The sequence below is a fragment of the Phasianus colchicus genome, chromosome 39 (genome assembly GCF_987193195.1).
Source record: "Phasianus colchicus chromosome 39, bPhaCol1.hap1.1, whole genome shotgun sequence".
Lineage (NCBI taxonomy): Eukaryota > Metazoa > Chordata > Aves > Galliformes > Phasianidae > Phasianus > Phasianus colchicus.
The window spans coordinates 1965309-1985590 of NC_143474.1; the positions used below are offsets into that span (position 1 = coordinate 1965309).

At 53.6% G+C, this 20282-nt stretch overlaps 2 protein-coding genes across 7 annotated transcripts in view; both read right to left on the reverse strand.

Annotated features, from left to right (window-relative positions):
• Positions 1-9699, reverse strand: part of ACIN1 (apoptotic chromatin condensation inducer 1) — a 48428-nt gene extending 38729 nt beyond the window's left edge. For 3 of the 4 annotated variants that reach the window (XM_090130120.1, XM_090130118.1, XM_090130119.1), the window contains exons 1-4: positions 8465-9097; positions 2761-2826; positions 2561-2660; positions 453-520 (exon numbers count right to left, since the gene is read on the reverse strand). In XM_090130120.1, coding sequence (XP_089986246.1) covers positions 453-520; positions 2561-2660; positions 2761-2826; positions 8465-8602 — 372 coding nt within the window. In that variant the 5' untranslated portion in view covers positions 8603-9097. Of the gene's footprint in view, positions 1-452; positions 521-2560; positions 2661-2760; positions 2827-8464; positions 9098-9531 lie in introns of those variants that run through there. The other variant, XM_090130117.1, reaches the window with a different exon arrangement.
• A 1095-nt stretch (positions 9700-10794) lies between these two features.
• SLC7A8 (solute carrier family 7 member 8) overlaps positions 10795-20282 on the reverse strand; it is a 28349-nt gene continuing 18861 nt past the window's right edge. For 2 of the 3 annotated variants that reach the window (XM_090130098.1, XM_090130097.1), the window contains 5 exons: positions 19763-19866; positions 18947-19043; positions 14248-14397; positions 13006-13183; positions 10795-11539 (listed from right to left, as the gene is read on the reverse strand). In XM_090130098.1, coding sequence (XP_089986224.1) covers positions 11262-11539; positions 13006-13183; positions 14248-14397; positions 18947-19043; positions 19763-19866 — 807 coding nt within the window. In that variant the 3' untranslated portion in view covers positions 10795-11261. The remainder of the gene's footprint in view (positions 11540-13005; positions 13184-14247; positions 14398-18946; positions 19044-19762; positions 19867-20282) is intronic. The other variant, XM_090130100.1, reaches the window with a different exon arrangement.

The window sequence follows — 20282 nt, forward strand, 5'->3', positions numbered from 1 at the left end:
ATTCCCCCCAAAATTCCCAGCCCCGACCCCCACTGCCCTCAAATTGCCCAAAATTGCAGGTTTTTGCCCCAAAATCCCACCTGCTTTACCCCATTTACCCCAAAGCATCCCAAAGCCCCATTTTTACCCCCCTAATTGCCCCAAAACCCCCAACTTTACCCCCAAATCCCCCCGAATTCCCCCCAAAATTCACAGCCCTGACCCCCCCACTACCCTCATTGCCCCCAAATTGCCCAAAACTGCAGTTTTTTGCCCCAAAATGGCACCTGCTTTACCCCATTTACCCCGAAGCATCCCAAACCCCCATTTTTACCCCCAAATTGCCCCCAAACCCCCAACTTTACCCCAAAATCCCCCCGAATTCCCCCCAAAATTCACAGCCCTGACCCCCCCCACTACCCTCATTGCTCCCAAATTGCCCAAAACTGCAGTTTTTTGCCCCAAAATGGCACCTGCTTTCCCCTCTCGCTGCGCCGCCTCCCGCTCTCCTCGTCCGAATCCTCACAGCTGCGCCCCGACGCTGCAATGGCCAAAAACGGGGAAAAAAACCCAAAAATCAGACCCCAAAATGACACAAATTCACCCCAAATCCAACCCCAAAATCCCAGTGGGAAAACGGACCCAAAATCGAGAAAATCTGACCCAAAATTGAACCCAAAAGTGGCCCCCAAATCCCTCAAATCCAACCCAACGTTGACCCCAAAACTGAACCCCCCAAATCCCTCAAATTCGACCCAAAGTTGACCCCAAAAGTGAGCCCCAAAATCCCTCAAACCCACCCCAAAAAAGAAGCCCTCAAATGCCTCAAATTTGACCCAAAATTGATCTCCAAAAATGAAACCCAAAATCCCACAAATCCAACCTAAAACTGAATCCCCAAATCCCTCAGATTTGACCCAAAATTGAACCCCAAAGTGACCCCAAAATCCCTCAAATCCACCCCAAAGCAGAACCCCCCAAACCCCTCAAAGCGACCCCAAAATCCCTCAAATCCAACCCAAAGTTGACCCCAAAACTGAGCCCCCAAATCTACCCCAAAACAGAACTCCCAAATTCCTCAAAGTGACCCAAAAATGCCTCAAATTTGACCCAAAATTGAACCCCAAATGACCCTGAAATCCCTCAGAATTCACCCCAAAACCACCCCCAAAATCACCCCAAAACCGACCCCAAATTCCCCTAAGTGAGCCCCAAAATCGCCCCCAAATTCAACCCCAAATCCCCCACAATTCACCCCAAAACCTCCTCCAAAATCACCCCAAAACCACCCCCAAAAATGATCCCAAATCCCCCACAATTCACCCCAAAACCTCCTCCAAAATCACCCCAAAACCACCCCCAAAACTGAGCCCAAATCCCCCACAATTCACCCCAAAACCTCCCCCAAAATCACCCCAAAACCACTCCCAAAACTGACCCCAAATCCCCCAATTCACCCCAAAACCACCTCCTAAATTCAACCCCACAACTCAGCCCAAATCCCCCAGAATTCACCCCAAAACTGACCCCAAATTCAGCCCCAAACTGACAACAAAATCACCCCCAAAACTGAGCCCAAATCACCCTGAATTCATCCCAAAACCACTCCCAAATTCAAGCCCAAAACTGACCCCAAATCTTTCCAAATTCACCCCAAAACCACCCCCAAAACTGAGCCAAATCCCCCACAATTCACCCCAAAACCTCCCTCAAATTCAGCCCCAAAACCACCAAATTCCTCCAAATTCACCCCAAAACCTCCCCCAAATTCAGCCCCAAAACCGCCCCCAAATCCCTCAATTCACCCCAAAACCTCCCCGAAATTCAGCCCCAAAACCGCCCCCAAATCCCTTCAAATTCACCCCAAAACCTCCCCCAAATTCAACCCCAAAACCGCCCCCAAATCCCCCACAATTCACCCCAAAACCACCTCCAAAATCACCCCCAAAACTGAGCCCAAATCCCTCCAAATTCACCCCAAAACCTCCCCCAAATTCAGCCCCCAAACCGCCCCCAAATCCCTCCAAATTCACCCCAAAACCACCCCCAAAACTGACCCCAAATCCCCCACAATTCACCCCAAAACCTCCCCCAAAATCACCCCAAAACCACCCCCAAATCCCTCCAAATTCACCCCAAAACCTCCCCCAAATTCAGCCCCAAACCCGCCCTCAAATCCCTCCAAATTCACCCCAAAACCACCCCCAAAACTGACCCCAAATCCCCCACAATTCACCCCAAAACCTCCCCCAAAATCACCCCAAAACCACCCCCAAATCCCTCCAAATTCACCCCAAAACCTCCCCCAAATTCAGCCCCAAACCCGCCCTCAAATCTCTCCAAATTCACCCCAAAACCACCCCCAAAACTGACCCCAAATCCCCCACAATTCACCCCAAAACCACCTCCAAAACCACCCCCAAAACTGAGCCCAAATCCCTCCAAATTCACCCCAAAACCTCCCCCAAATTCAGCCCCCAAACCGCCCCCAAATCCCTCCAACCCCCCCCAGGATTCCCCCCCTCCCCGCACCCCCCATTTTTGGGCCAAAAAAGCCCGATTTTGGTTCCCAAAGGCTCACGGTCGGGGTTGGCCTCCCTGGCGCGCCGCTGCCTCAGCAGCTCCTGCTGCTTCTCCAGGTACTGCTTGATGAAGCTGTTGTGGCTCATCTCCTCCCCAATCTGGGGCAAAAAAAGGCAGTTTGGGGCAAATCCGCCCCCAAAATGAACGTTTTTGTTAATAGGGGGGTTTTGGGGTGGGTTTGGGGGTTTTTGGGGTTACCTGCGAGTTGGGTTGGAAGGTGGCGTGGGGGGTTGAGTGCTTCTGGAGGTTTTCCAGCATCAGAGCCTGCGGGTTTGGGGAGAAAAAAGGAGATTTCGGGGTTTTTTTTTTGGGGGGGGGGGTTTAAAGATCGGGTTGTGTGGTTTGGTGGGACCAAAAAGTGGAGAAATTGACCCAAAATTCAAAGTTGAAATGAACTGGAAAGTTGAGCTCGTCAAATAGGCAAAATTGAGATAAAAAACAGAATTCAAAACAAACAAATTTGACCCAAAATGGCCCAAAATTAACCTCAAAAACCCCAGAACTGACACGAAATTAAACCAAAAAGATCCAAAATTGTCCCAATGAGACCCAAAACTCACCCCCCAAAACACCCAAAACTGACCCAAAATTGACCCAGGAACCCAAAAAGACCCAAAGCTCCCCCCAAAAAGACCCAAAACGGCACAAAATGGATCCAGAGACCCAACAAGATGCAAAATTGAACCCAAAAATACCCAAAACTGACCCAAAATTGACCCAGACACCCAAGACCCAAAACCGACCCCAAAAAGACCCCAAACTCACCCCCAAAAGACCCAAAATTGGCACAAAATGGACCCTGAGACCCAACAAGACTCAAACTTGACCCCAAAAAGACCCAAAACTGACCCAGAAACCCAAGATCCCAAACTCACCCCCAAAAAGACCCCAAAATTGGCACAGAATGGACCCAAAGACCCAACAAGACCCAAAATTGAACCCCAAAAGACCCAAAACTGACCCAAAATTGACCCAGACACCCAAGACCCCAAACTCACCCCTAAAAGACCCAAAACCAACCCCCAAAAAGACCCCAAAATTGGCACAAAATGAACCCAGAGACCCAACAAGACTCAAATTTGACCCCCAAAAGACCCAAAACTGACCCAGAAACCCAAGATCCCAAACTCACCGCCAAAAAGACCCCAAACTCACCCCCAAAAGACCCAAAATTGGCACCAAATGGACCCAAAGACCCAACAAGACCCAAAATTGAACCCCAAAAAGACCCAAAACTGACCCAAAATTGACCCAGACACCCAAGACCCCAAACTCACCCCTAAAAGACCCAAAACCAACCCCCAAAAAGACCCAAAAATTGGCACAAAATGAACCCAGAGACCCAACAAGACTCAAATTTGACCCCCAAAAGACCCAAAACTGACCCAGAAACCCAAGATCCCAAACTCACCGCCAAAAAGACCCCAAACTCACCCCCAAAAAGACCCAAAATTGGCACAAAATGGACCCAGAAACCCAACAAGACTCAAACTTGACCCCAAAAAGACCCAAAACTGACCCCAAATTGACCCAAAATTGACCCAGAAACCCAAGACCCCAAACTCACCCCTAAAAGACCCAAAACCAACCCCCAAAAGACCCAAAATTGGCACAAAATGGACCCAGAAACCCAACAAGACTCAAACTTGACCCCAAAAAGACCCAAAACTGACCCAGAAACCCAAGATCCCAAACTCACCCCCAAAAGACCCCAAAATTGGCACAGAATGGACCCAGAGACCCAACAAGACTTAAAACCAACCCCAAAAAGACCCCAAACCGACCCCAAAGTCGAACCAAACAGACTCAAAATTGATCCTAAAAAGACCCCAAACTGATCCAGAAACCAAAGACCCCAAATTGACCCCAAAAGACCCAAAATTGACCCCCAAAAGACCCAAAATTGACCCCCAAAACTGACCCAGGAAGATCCAAAATTGAGCCCCAAAAGGACCAAAAATTCACACAAAGGAACAAAAAAGTCTAAAATGCAGAAAAATGACCCCCAAAGACCCCAAAATTTGTCAAAAATAACCCATTAAATGGCCAAAAACCTCAAACTGACCCAAAAGAGACCCGAAGTTGACCCCAAATTGAAGCCAAAATACCTGAAATTTACCCCAAATTGACCCCAAACGATCCAAAGTTGCCCCCCCCCAAATTGACCCCCAAATACCCCAAATTGACCCCAAACTGACCCAAAACACCCAAAAATGACCAGAAATGATCAAAAACATGACCCCAAAAGTGTCCAAAATTGACCCAGACACAAAATTGACCCCCAAAAAACCCAAAACTGACCCCAAAAGAAGCAAAACCGCTTCAATATGACCCCAAAAATGCCCCAAAATGACCCCACAACTGTCCTCAAAGACCCCAGATTGGCCCAAAATGACCCCAAAAGCCTTAAAATTCTTCCCCCCATTCATCTCTCTTTTCTTAAAATGATAAAAATCCCAGAATCACCAAAATTTTCCCCAAAAATTTGACCCCCAACAAGCCATAATCCCCATAACAACCACAAAATAACCCAAAAAAACCCCACCAAAATAATCCAAAATTGCCCCAAAATGCCCCAAATTCTTTCCCCCATCTCCCCTCTCCCCAAAAAAGATAAAAATAATGAAAAAAAACCCCAAATCCCCAAAATTTACCTCAGAAATCTCTGCCCCCCCCCGCCCATACAACCAATAGATCCCCATAAACCACAAAATAACCTCACAAAAAAAGCACAAAAAACATCAAAATTGATCCTAAATACCCCAAACCCCCTTTTTCTGTTCCCCCCTCCCCCCTCATCACAACAAAAATCCACAAAAACCCCAAAATCTCCAAAATTTACCTCAGAAATCCCTGCTCCCGCCACCCTCCCCATAAACCTCTTCATACCACAAAATAACCCCATAAAACACAACAAAATGTCCCAAAATTGACCCAAAATGTCCCAAATCCAAACCTCCTCGACCCCCCTCCCCTTTCGTAAGAAGAAAAATCCACAAAAAACCCAAAATCCACAAAATTCACCTCAGAAACCCCTGCCCCCACTCCCCAGATGCCCATAACCCACAAAATAACCCCACAAAACAACACCAAAAAAGACCCAAATTGACCCAAAATGCCCCCAAACCAACCCCCCCCCCACTCCTCCCACCTCTTACAACCATAAAAATCCACAAAAACCCAAAAACCCCCAAATTTTACCTCAGAAATCCCCGCTCCCCCCACCCTCCCCATAAACCTCTTCGTACCCTAAAATGACCCCATAAAACACCACAAAATATCCCAAAATTGACCCAAAATGTCCCAAATCCAAGCCTCCTCGACCCCCCTCCCCTTTTGTAATAAGAAAAATCCACAAAAAACCCAAAATCCACAAAATTCACCTCAGAAACCCCTGCTCCCCTCCCACAACCCATAGATCCCCCATAACTCACAAAATAACCCCACAAAACAACACCAAAAAAGACCCAAATTGACCCAAAATGCCCCCAACCAACCTCCCCCACACTCCTCCCACCTCTTACAATCATAAAAGTCCACAAAAACCCCCAAAATCTCCAAAATTTACCTCAGAAATTCCTGCTCCCCCCACCCTCCCCGTAAACCCCTTCATACCACAAAATAACCCCGTAAAACACAACAAAATATCCCAAAATTGACCGAAAACGTCCCAAATCCAAGCCTCCTCGACCCCCCTCCCCTTTCGTAAGAAGAAAAATCCACAAAAAACCCAAAATCCACAAAATTCACCTCAGAAACCCCTGCCCCCACTCCCCAGAGATGCCCATAACCCACAAAATAACCCCACAAAACAACACCAAAAAAGACCCAAATTGACCCAAAATGCCCCCAAACCAACCCCCCCCCCACTCCTCCCACCTCTTACAACCATAAAAATCCACAAAAACCCAAAAACCCCCAAATTTTACCTCAGAAATCCCCGCTCCCCCCACCCTCCCCATAAACCTCTTCGTACCCTAAAATGACCCCATAAAACACCACAAAATATCCCAAAATTGACCCAAAATGTCCCAAATCCAAGCCTCCTCGACCCCCCTCCCCTTTTGTAATAAGAAAAATCCACAAAAAACCCAAAATCCACAAAATTCACCTCAGAAACCCCTGCCCCCACTCCCCAGAGATGCCCATAACCCACAAAATAACCCCACAAAACAACACCAAAAAAGACCCAAATTGACCCAAAATGCCCCAAAACCAACCCCCCCCCACTCCTCCCACCTCTTACAACCATAAAAATCCACAAAAAAAACAAAAACCCCCAAAATTTACCTCAGAAATCCCTGCTCCCCCCACCCTCCCCATAAACCTCTTCATACCACAAAATAACCCCGTAAAACACAACAAAATGTCCCAAAATTGACCCAAAATGTCCCAAATCCAAACCTCCTCGACCCCCCTCCCCTTTCATAATAACAAAAATCCACAAAAACCCCAAAATCCACAAAATTCACCTCAGAAACCCCTGCCCCCCCAATAACCATAAATCCCCATAACCCACAAAATAACCCCACAAATAAACAACAGAAAAGCCCCAAATTGCCCCAAATTAAAACCACCTCAACCTCTCCCCCCTGTTATGATAATAAAAATCCACAAAAACCCCAAAATCCACAAAATTTACCTCAGAAATCCCTCCTCCCCACCCCCATAAACCCCTTCGTACCACAAAACCCCATAAAACACACAGAAACAACCCAAAATTGACCCAAAATGCCCCCAACCCCCTCCCCCCCCCTTATCACAACAAAAATCCACAAAAAACCCCAAATCCCCCAGATTTACCTCAGAAATCCCTGCCCCCCCCAACAGAGCCCCTTAACAGCACAAAGTAACCCAATTAAAAAAAAAAACACCATCAAAACAATCCCAAAATGCCCCAAAATGCCCCAAATCCCCTCCCACCATTCCCCCCCCACCTCTTGTCACAACTAAAATCCCCAAAAAACCCCAAATCCCCCAAAATTACCTCAAAAACTCCTCCCCCCCCCACAACCTATAAGCCCCCAAAATAAACATGAACCCCACATTAAAATCACCAAAAAAACTCCAAATTGCCCCCAAATGCCCCCAAATCCAACCCCCCTCCATCTCCCCACCTGTTGCATCCACAAAATTCCATTAAAACCCCAAAATTCCCCAAAATCACCTCAAAAACTCTTCCCCCCCCACAACCCATATACTCCACAGTAAACATGAAATAACCCCACATAAAATCACCAAAAAACTCCAAATTGCCCCAAAATGCCCCAAATCCAACCCCCCTCCACCTCCCCACCTGTTGCATCCATAAAAATCCCCAAAAAAACCCACAAATCCCCCCAAAATTACCTCAGAAATCCCTGCCCCCCCAACTTACAAATATCCACAATAAACATGAAGTAACTCCACATAAAAATCACCAAAAAAACTCCAAATTGCCCCAAAATGCCCCAAAATCCAACCCCCTTCCACCTCCCCACCTGTTACAGTCCCAAAGTTCCTAAAAAAAAGCAAAATCCCTAAACTTTACCTCAAAACCCCCCTCCAACCCCTCCCCTTACACCCAAAACAAACCCCCCCGAAATCCTTAAAACCCCTCAAAAAAACGGAAAACAAACAAACAAACCCCTTCAACCCCCCTCCCCCCCATCGCAAAAAATCCAAAATCCACGGAATTCTCCTCAAAAAAAAAAAAAAAAAACATTTCCCACTCCCCCTCCCCCCCCCACTGCCCCCCCCCAAACTTTTGGCGGGAAGCTCCCCGCGCATGCGCACCGCCCCCTCCCGTAGGCCGCGTCCGTTCCCCGCCGCCACCGCGCACCGCCGCCGCTCTTCCCTCCCTTCCCCCCCCCCCAAAATGGCCGCCCCCCCCCACATCCCCCTCCCCCAAATTCCTCCTCACCCCGCGCAGCCGCTTCACCAACGCGCTCTTCTGACCGCTCTTGGCCAACCCGCGCCGCTCGAGAGCCGCCTTCAGGTCGGCCACGCGCAGCAGATGCAACGGACGCCCGTCCAGCGTCACCTCCTCCCCGTCCGCCATCTTGGCTGCCGCCGACGAACGCCGACGGACTTCCGGTGACGCGACGCCCCCCTTTTTCCGGTCTCTCTAAGGCTACTTCCGGTTCGCTTCGCTCACTTCCGGCGTGAAATCGAGCCCGTTCCGGGCGCTGTTTGCCCACGCTCCCCAAAGCACTTCCGGCGTCAAATATGTCCCCTTCCGGTCGCACTTTTTATTCCGATATAACACTCGGCGCTAAATCGGCGAGCTTCCGGTCGCTCTATTTTCTTTTTTTTTCCACCTGGTAGCACTTCCGGCGTCAAATCCTTTTCCTGCCCCTCTTCTATCGCCTCACAACGCTTCGTAGCGGCAGATCGGTCCCCCCTTTGAACCCGGTGGTACATCCGGACACAAAGCCGTCCTCTTCCGGTCGCTCTTTTACAACGCATCCAACACTCGGCGTTAAATCCGTCCACTTCCGGGTCACCTCTTTCACCCCCTCCCCGTCTTTCCCCTCCCCCCCCTCTCGCTGTGCCTCCTCCTCTTCCCCTCCCCTTCCCTCTCCCTCACTCCCCCCTCAGCCCCCCCTCCCCCCTTTCCCTCTTCCCCTCCCCCTCTTTCTCCTCCCCCCTCCCTCCCCCCCTCCTCCCTCCCCCTCTTGCCTTCTCTCCCTCCCCTTCCCTCTCTCCCCTCTCTCCCTCCCATCCCTCCCCCTCTCCCCCCTCCCCTCTTCTCCCTCCTCTCCCACTCACCCCCCTTCCCTCTTCCCCCCTCCCACCCTCCCTCCTCCTCTCTCCTCTCCCCTCCCCCCCTCCCCTCCCCCTCTCCCTTCCCCTTCTCCCTTCCCCCCTCCCTTCCCCCTCCCTCTCTCCTTTCCCCTCTCACTCCCCCCCCCCCCTTCCCCTTCCCCTCTCCCCCCCCATTGCGTTTCCGGCATCAAATCTCTCCCTTTTCAGCCCGCCTCTATTTACCCAATCCCACTTCCGGTCTCCAGTCCGTCATTTTCCAACCCCTCTTATTTACAACGTTCAACATCCGGTGTCAGATCAACTTCCGGCCCCCTTTTTTTCTAATTAAACCCATCGTGCTTCCGCTGTCAAATCAGTTCAGCTCCCGCCCCTTCTTTCAACCCGACGGCACTTCCGGCGTTAAGTCCACCCTTTTCCGGCCACTCGCGTTCCCCAGGCCCCCACTTCCGGTGTTTCATGACGCAACATCCGGTCTCTTCTCCCAATCGTTCCGGTCTCTCACCCCACTTCCGGCGCCAAATAACGCCCTTTACTTTTACCGCTTCGAACTCGCGGCCTTTACTTCCGGCGCCAAATTTTGCCTCATCCGGTTCCGGCGCTTCCGGTGCAGCCTCAGCTCTGCATCCCCCCCCCTCCTTTTTTTATTTTTAACCCAATTTTTCTCAATTTTTTTCTTTTTTTTGACCCAATTTCACCTTTTTTCCCCCCAAAAAAAAATCGCATTTTTCCTCTGCGATTCCACCCGCGATTTCCTCCTTTTTTTCCCTCCAATCCCTCATTTCTTTTTTTTCCCCATCCCCAACCGCCCACCCCCTCACCCACGCAGAGACCCGGAAGTCCCTCTCCGCTTACTTCCGGCCGCGACCGGAAATAGCCGCTTGAGGGGGCGGGATTTCCCTCCGATCCCTCATTTTCCGTTATTTTTTTCCCCATCCCCAACTGCCTCCCCCCCCCCCACCAACCCACCCGGAAGTCCCTCTCCGCTTACTTCCGGCCGAGACCGGAAGTAGCTGCTTGAGGGGGCGGGATTTCCCTCCAATTTCTCATTTTCCTTTTTTTCCCATCCCCAACCGCCCCCCCCACCGCACGCACCGACCCGGAAGTCCCTCTACGCTTACTTCCGGCCCCGACCGGAAGTAGCCGCTTGAGGGGGCGGGATTTCCCTCCAATTCCTCATGTTCCTTTTTTTCCCATCCCCAACCGCCCTCCCCCCCCCCGCACGCACCGACCCGGAAGTCCCTCTCCGCTTACTTCCGGCCGAGACCGGAAGTAGCCGCTTGAGGGGGCGGGATTTGCCAGCTCCTACCGGAAGTGGGGTTGTTTACACCCCATAGAAAGCCGTTCTTCCGGTCGACCCTACAAAAAATCCCTTTTTTCACCCCATTTCCCCCCCAAAAAACAAAAAAATCCCATTGTTTCCTTGCAGGCCCCACAGAAACGCGGGTTTCTGTGGGCCCTACGGAAATGATGGCGGCTGCCGCTTGGTTTCCATTCGCAGCACCTTTTTATTCCTGTGGGGCCGGAGGCAAACTTGTGGGGCGGAGTGTGGGGCAGCCCCACCGGCCCCGCTGTGGGGCACACGGGTCACTTGTGGGGCAGGGAGGCACTTGTGGGGCTGAGGGGTGACTTGTGGGTCTCGCTATGGGGCTGAGGGGTCACTTATGGGGCAAAGGGGGGCAGTTGTGGGGCTGGGGAGGCACTTGTAAGGCACTTGCGGGTCTCGCTATGGGGCTGAGGGGTCACTTATGGGGCAAGGAGGGGCAGTTGTGGGGCTGAGGGGTCACTTGTGGGGCAGGGAGGCACTTGTGGGGCACGGGGGGGCACCTGTGGGGCAGAGGGGTCACTTGTGGGGCAGAGGGGTCACTTGTGGGTCTCACTATGGGGCTGAGGGGTCACTTATGTGGCAGAGGGGTCACTTATGGGACAGAGGAGTCACTTGTGGGGCAGAGGAGTCACTTGTGGGTCTCACTATGGGGCTGGGAGTCACTTGTAGGGTGGGGATCGCTATGGGGCTGGGAGTCGCTATGGGGCTGGGGGTCGCTATGGGGCTGGGAGTCGCTATGGGGCAGGAGCTTGCTGTGGGGCTCGGGGTCGCTGTGGGGCTGGAGGTCGCTGTGGGGCTGGGAGTCGCTGTGGGGCTGGGGGTCGCTGTGGGGCTGGGGGTCGCTGTGGGTCTCACTATGGGGGTAGAGGACAAAGAAGAGCCGCTGCCCCATAAGCGTCAGCCACGCTGCGGAGAGACCCCAAAATCCCCCACTGTGACCCCAAAATCCACAGAATGACCCCAAAATCCCCCACTGTGACCCCAAAATCCTTCAAGTGACCCCAAAATCCCCCACTGTGACCCCAAAATCCCCCAAGTGACCCCAAAATCCCTAAAAGTGACCCCAAAAATCCACACAATGACCCCCAAATCCCTAAAAGTGACCCTAAAAATCCCATAGCTGACCCCATAACCCCCATAGTTGACCCCATATCGCCATAGACGACCCCATATCCCCCCATAACCTCCATAGCTGACCCCATATCCCCCATATATGACCCCATAAATGACCCCAAACCCTCCATATCCCCCATAGCTGACCCCATAACCCCCACATCCCCCCATATCCCCCATAACTGACCCCATATCCCCATAGACGACCCCATATCCCCCCACAACCTCCATAGCTGACCCCATATCCCCCATAACTGACCCCACATCCCCCATAGCTGACCCCATATCCCCCCATAACCCCCATATCTGACCCCACACCCCCCACATCCGACCCCATAACCCCCCCTTACCCACGAGGCGCTGTAGGGCCGGCAGGCGCTGGGCCCCAAACCCCCCATAGCTGACCCCATATCCCCCATAGCTGACCCCATATCCCCATAGCTTACCCCATATCCCCCCATAACCCCCATATCTGACCCCACACCCCCCACATCCGACCCCATAACCCCCCCTTACCCACGAGGCGCTGTAGGGCCGGCAGGCGCTGAGCCCCAAACCCCCCACAGCTGACCCCATATCCCCCCAAACCCCCCATAGCTGACCCCATATCCCCCATCGATGACCCCATATCCCCCCATAACCCCCATAGCTGACCCCATATCCCCATAGCTGACCCCATATCCCCCCATAACCCCCATAGCTGACCCCATATCCCCCATAGCTGACCCCATATCCCCCATAGCTGATCCCATATCCCCCCAGTCCCCCATAGATGACCCCATATCTCCCCCAAACGACCCCATATCCCCCATTATCCCCCATAGCTGACCCCATATCCCCCATAGCTGACCCCATATCCCCCATAGACGACCCCATACCCCCATAGCCGACCCCATATCCCCCCATATCCCCCATCAATGACCTCATATCCCCCACAGTTGACCCCATACCCCCCAGTCCCCCATAGCTGACCCCATATGCCCCCATAACCCCCATAGCTGACCCCATATCCCCCATCAATGACCCCTTTTCCCCCCACATCCCCCATAGCTGACCCCATATCCCCCATCAATGACCCCATATCCCCCCATAACCCCCATAGCTGACCCCATATCCCCCATCGATGACCCCATAACCCCCACAGTTGACCCCATACCCCCATAGCTGACCCCATACCCCCATAGACGACCCCATATCCCCCCATAACCCCCATATCTGACCCCACACCCCCCACACCCGACCCCATAACGCCCCCTTACCCACGAGGCGCTGTAGGGCCGGCAGGCGCTGGGCCCAGCGGACCCCCAGGAAGTAGAGGGGGACCCCGCAGGCGGTGATGGCGGCGGCGATGGCGCAGACCCACGGCTCGGCCCACAGCGAGAACAGCAGCAGCAGCAGCCACTGCAGCACGAACAGCAGCGGCACCCACAGCGGGATCTGGGGGCGGGGGGGGTATGGGGTCAAGGGGGGATTTGGGGGCAATGGGGGCAATGGGGGCATTGGGGGCATTGGGGGCATTGGGGGAAATGGGGGCAATGGGGGCAATGGGGGCATTGGGGGCAATGGGGGGAATGGGGGGAATGGGGGCATTGGGGGCATTGGGGGCAATGGAGGGAATGGAGGGAATGGGGGCATTGGGGTCAATGGGGGCAATGGGGGCAATGGGGGATATGGGGCTACTGGGGGCAATGGGGACATTGGGGTCAATGGGGGCATTGGGGGCATTGGGGGCAATGGGGGGATTGGGGGCAATGGGGGCATTGGGGGCATTGGGGGGATTGGGGGCAATGGGGGGATTTGGGGGCAATGGAGCCAATGGGGGGAATGGGGGCACTGGGGGCAATGGGGGCAATGGGGGCATTGGGGTCAGTCGGCCCTATAGGGCTATGGGGGCAATGGGGGCAATGGGGTCAACTGGGGGCATTGGGGGCAATGGGGAATTTGGGGTCAGTGGGGGATATGTAGTATCTATGGGGCAGCCATGGGGCAGCTATGGGGTCACTATGGGGTATCCATGCGGCAGCTATAGGGCAGCCATGGGGCAGCTATGGGGCGGCTATGGGGCAGCCATGGGGCAGCTATGGGGCGGCTATGGGGTCACTATGGGCTATCTATGGGGCAGCTATGGGGCAGCCATGGGGCAGCTGTGGGGTATCTATGGGGCAGCCATGGGGCCGCTATGGGGCAGCCATGGGGCAGCCATGGGGCAGCTATGGGGTATCCATGCGGCATCTATGGGGCAGCCATGGGGCAGCTATGGGGCAGCCATGGGGCAGCCATGGGGCAGCCATGGGGCGGCTATGGGGCAGCCATGGGGCAGCCATGGGGCGGCTATGGGGCAGCCATGGGGTATCTATGGGGCGGCTATGGGGCAGCCATGGAGCATCTATGGGGCGGCTATGGGGCAGCTATGGGGCGGCTATGGAGCATCTATGGGGCAGCTATGGGGCAGCCATGGGGCATCTATGGGGCAGCCATGGGGCAGCCATGGGGCAACCCACCCTGATGGGGCGCGGCAGACGCGGGCGCTTGCGGCGCAGCAGCAGCAGCCCCAGCACGGTGACGCCGTACCACACGTGGTTGACGATGCCCACGTAATTAATGAGCGTGTAGATGTCGCCCGTCACCAGCATCAGCAGCGTCGTCACGCACTGCGGGAACGCGGCCACGTCGCACACACAAACCACACACAAACCCCATAAAAACCCCACAAAAACCCCACAGAATCCCATAAAATCCCATAGAATCCCATAAAATCCCATAAAATCCCATAAAACTCCACAAAACCCCATAAAATCCCATGAAACCCCACAAAACCCCATAAAATCCCATGAAACCCCAGAAAACCCCATAAAATCCCATAAAACCCCATAAAACCCCACAAAAACCCACAAAACCCCATAAAATCCCATAAAACCCCACAAAACCCCACAAAACCCCACAAAACCCCACAAAACCCCATAAAACCCCACAAAACCCTGGATAACCCCATAAAACCCCACAAAAACCCAGAAAATCCCATGAAACCCCACAAAACCCCACAAAACCCCATAAAACCCCACAGAAACCCCATAAAACCCCATAAAATCCCATGAAACCCCATAAAAACCCCACAAAAACCCCATAAAATCCCATGAAACCCCATAAAACCCCATAAAATCCCATAAAACCCCACAAAAACCCATAAAACCCCATAAAACCCCACAGAAACCCCAGAAAACCCCATAAAATCCCATAAAACCCCATAAAACCCCACAGAAACCCCAGAAAACCCCATAAAATCCCATAAAACCCCATAAAACCCCACAAAAACCCAGAAAACCCCATAAAATCCCATAAAACCCCACAAAAACCCACAAAACCCCATAAAATCCCATAAAACCCCACAAAACCCCACAAAACCCCACAAAACCCCACAAAACCCCATAAAACCCCACAAAACCCTGGATAACCCCATAAAACCCCACAAAAACCCAGAAAATCCCATGAAACCCCACAAAACCCCACAAAACCCCATAAAACCCCACAGAAACCCCATAAAACCCCATAAAACCCCACAAAACCCCACAAAACCCCACAGAAACCCACAGAAACCCACAGAAACCCCATACAAAGCACATAAAAACCCACAAAAAGCCCACAAAACCCCACAGAAACCCCACAGAAACCCCATAAAATCCCATAAAACCCCATAAATCCCCATAGAGCCCCAGAAAACCCCATAAAACCCCACAAATCCCCATAAAACCCCAGAAAACCCCAGAAAACCCCAGAAAACCCCAGAAAACCCCACAGAAACCCCATACAAAGCACATAAAAACCCACATAAACACAGAAAATCCCATAAAACCCCATAGAGCCCCACAAAACCCCACACAAAGCCCAGAAAACCCCACAGAAACCCCACACAAAGCCCATAAAACTCCATAAAACCCCACAAAAACCCATAAAACCCCATAAAACCCTGGAAAACCCCATAAAACCCCACAAAAACGCAGAAAACCCCATAAAACCCCACACAACCCCACAAGACCCCATAAAGACCCCACAAGACCCCACAGAACCCCACAAGACCCCACAAGACCCCACAGAACCCCACAAGACCCCATAGAGACCCCACAAAACCCCACAAGACCCCACAAGACCCCACAAAACCCCACAAGACCCCACAGGACCCCACAGGACCCCATAGAGACCCATAGAGACCCCATAAAGACCCCATAAAGACCCCATAAAGACCCCACAGAACCCCACAAGACCCCATAGAGACCCCACAGAACCCCATAGAGGCCCCATAGAGACCCCATAGAGATGCCACAGAACCCCACAGAACCCCACAAAACCCCATAAAGACCCCACAGAACCCCATAGAGACCCCAGAAAGACCCCAGAAAGACCCCAGAAAGACCCCAGAAAGACCCCACAGAACCCCATAAAGACCCCATAAAGACCCCATAAAGACCCCACAAAACCCCATAGAACCCCACAAAACCCCATAAAGACCCCATAGAGACCCCACAAAACCCCATAAAGACCCCATAAAGACCCCACAGAACCCCACAAGACCCCACAAAACCCCACAAGACCCCACAAGACCCCATAAAGACCCCACAAAACCCCATAAAGACCCCATAAAGACCCCACAAGACCCCACAAGACCCCACAAAACCCCATAAAGACCCCACAGGACCCCATAAAGACCCCACAAAGCCCCATAGAGACCCCACAGAACCCCATAGAACCCCATAGGGATCCCATAGAACCCCACAAGACCCCATAAAGACCCCATAAAGACCCCACAGAACCCCACAGGACCCCACAGAACCCCATAAAGACCCCACAGAACCCCACAAGACCCCATAAAGACCCCACAAGACCCCACAGAACCCCATAGAGACCCCATAAAGACCCCATCGAGACGCCACAGAACCCCATAGAGCCCCATAGAGACCCCATAAAGACCCCACAGAACCCCACAAGACCCCATAAAGACCCCACAAGACCCCACAAGACCCCACAGAACCCCATAGAGACCCCATAAAGACCCCATCGAGACGCCACAGAACCCCATAGAGACCCCATAAAGACCCCACAGAACCCATAGAGACCCATAAAGACCCCATAAAGACCCCACAAGACCCCACAGAACCCCACAGAACCCCACAAGACCCCATAAAGACCCCACAGAACCCCATAGAGACCCATAGAGACCCCACAGGACCCCACAGGACCCCACAAAGCCCCATAGAGACCCATAAAGACCCCATAGAACCCCACAAAACCCCATAAAGACCCCACAGGACCCCACAAGACCCCATAGAACCCCACAAAACCCCATAAAGACCCCATAAAGACCCCACAGAACCCCACAAGACCCCATAAAGACCCCACAAGACCCCATAAAGACCCCACAGAACCCCACAGAGACCCATAAAGACCCCATAAAGACCCCATAAAGACCCCACAAAACCCCACAGGACCCCACAGGACCCCATAAAGACCCCACAAGACCCCATAAAGACCCCACAGAACCCCATAGAGACCCATAGAGACCCCACAGGACCCCACAGGACCCCACAAAGCCCCATAGAGACCCATAAAGACCCCATAGAACCCCACAAAACCCCATAAAGACCCCACAGGACCCCACAAGACCCCATAGAACCCCACAAAACCCCATAAAGACCCCATAAAGACCCCACAGAACCCCACAAGACCCCATAAAGACCCCACAAGACCCCATAAAGACCCCACAGAACCCCACAGAGACCCATAAAGACCCCATAAAGACCCCATAAAGACCCCACAAAACCCCACAGGACCCCACAGGACCCCATAAAGACCCCACAAGACCCCATAAAGACCCCACAGAACCCCATAGAGACCCATAGAGACCCCACAGGACCCCACAGGACCCCACAAAGCCCCATAGAGACCCATAAAGACCCCATAGAACCCCACAAAACCCCATAAAGACCCCACAGGACCCCACAAGACCCCATAGAACCCCACAAAACCCCATAAAGACCCCATAAAGACCCCACAGAACCCCACAAGACCCCATAAAGACCCCACAAGACCCCATAAAGACCCCACAGAACCCCACAGAGACCCATAAAGACCCCATAAAGACCCCATAAAGACCCCACAAAACCCCACAGGACCCCACAGGACCCCATAAAGACCCCACAAGACCCCATAAAGACCCCACAGAACCCCATAGAGACCCCACAAGACCTCATAAAGACCCCACACAACCCCACAAGACCCCATAAAGACCCCACAGAACCCCATAGAGACCCCACAAGACCCCATAGAGACCCCATAAAGACCCCACAGAACCCCACAAGACCCCATAAAGACCCCACAGAACCCCACAAGACCCCACAGAACCCCATAGAACCCCACAGAACCCCACAGAACCCCATAAAGACCCCATAGAGCCCCATAGACACCCCACAAGACCCCATAGAGACCCCACAGAACCCCACAAGACCCCTTAAAGACCCCACAGAACCCCACAAGACCCCACAAGACCCCACAAGACCCCACAAGACCCCACAGGACCCCACAGGACCCCATAAAGACCCCACAAGACCCCATAGAACCCCACAAAACCCCATAAAGACCCCATAAAGGCCCCATAAAGGCCCCATAAAGGCCCCACAGGACCCCATAAAGACCCCATAAAGACCCCACAGGACCCCACAAGACCCCATAAAGACCCCACAGAACCCCACAAGACCCCACAGAACCCCATAGAACCCCACAGAACCCCACAGAACCCCATAAAGACCCCATAGAGCCCCATAGACACCCCACAAGACCCCATAGAGACCCCACAGAACCCCACAAGACCCCACAAGACCCCACAAGACCCCACAAAACCCCACAAGACCCCACAGGACCCCACAGGACCCCATAAAGACCCCACAAGACCCCATAGAACCCCACAAAACCCCATAAAGACCCCATAAAGACCCCACAAGACCCCATAAAGACCCCATAAAGACCCCACAAGACCCCATAAAGACCCCATAAAGACCCCACAAGACCCCATAAAGACCCCATAAAGACCCCATAAAGACCCCACAAGACCCCATAAAGACCCCATAAAGACCCCACAAGACCCCATAAAGACCCCATAAAGACCCCATAAAGACCCCACAGGACCCCATAACCGCCCGCCCCCCATCGTACAGTGAGCAGCAGCGCCGGCACCGGCGTTTTCCGCTCCACGTGGATCATGGCCAGCAGCGCCGGCAGGTGGCCGCGCCGCGCGCCTGCGTAGAACAGCCTGCGGGGGGGGGGGGGGGGGGGTGGGGGGGTGGGGGGTGGGTATGGGGGGATATGGGGGGAGATGATGGGGGATATGGGGGGAGATGGGGTGGTTATGGGGGGATATGGGGGGATATGGGGTGCTTATGGGGGGATATGGGGGGAGATGGGGGGGGTTTGGGGGGGATATGGGGGGATATGGGGTGGTTTGGGAGGGATATGGGGAGATATGGGGTGGTTATGGGGGGATGTGGGGGGATATGGGGGGAGCCGGGGGGAGATGGAGGGACATGGGGGGAGATGGGGTGGGTATGGGGGGATATGTGGGGGTTTGGGGTGGTTATGGGGGGATATGGGGGGGATATGGCAGGATATGGGGAGATATGGGGCCATATGGGCGGATATGGGGGGATATGGGGGGATATGGAGTGGTTATGGGGGGATATGGGGGGATATGGGGGGATATGGGGTGGATATGGGGGGATATGGGGGGATATGGAGTGGTTATGGGGGGATATGGGGGGATATGGGGGGATATGGGGTGGATATGGGGGGATATGGGGGGATATGGGGTGGGTATGGGGTGGGTATGGGGGGATGTGGGGGAATATGGGGGGTTTGGGGGGGAGATATGGGGAGATATGGGGGACATGGGGCGGCTATGGGGCAGCCATGGGGCGGCTGTGGGGCAGGCGTGGGGCAGCCATGGGGCGGCTATGGGGCGGCTATGGGGCAGACCTGGAGCAGGTGAACAGGGATCCGTTGACGCCGCCGAAGGTGGACAAGGTGACGGCCAGCGGGAAAAGCCAGTGCAGGGCGGGCAGAGCGCGGCGCCCGAACGTCTGCGGGACCCATGGCCACCCATAGGGACACGGGGGGACACAGGGGGACACATAGGGACACAGGGGGACACATGGGGACCCATAGAGACCCATAGGGACACAGGGGGACACAGGGGGACCCATAGAGACCCATAGGGACACAGGGGGACACATGGGGACCCATAGAGACCCATAGGGACATGGGGACACATGGGGACCCATAGAGACCCATAGGGACACAGGGGGACACATGGGGACCCATAGAGACCCATAGGGACACGGGGACACAGCGACCCATAGGGACACATGGGGACCCATAGGGACACAGGGGGACACAGGGGGACCCATAGAGACCCATAGGGACATGGGGACACATGGGGACCCATAGAGACCCATAGGGACACAGGGGGACACAGGGGGACCCATAGAGACCCATA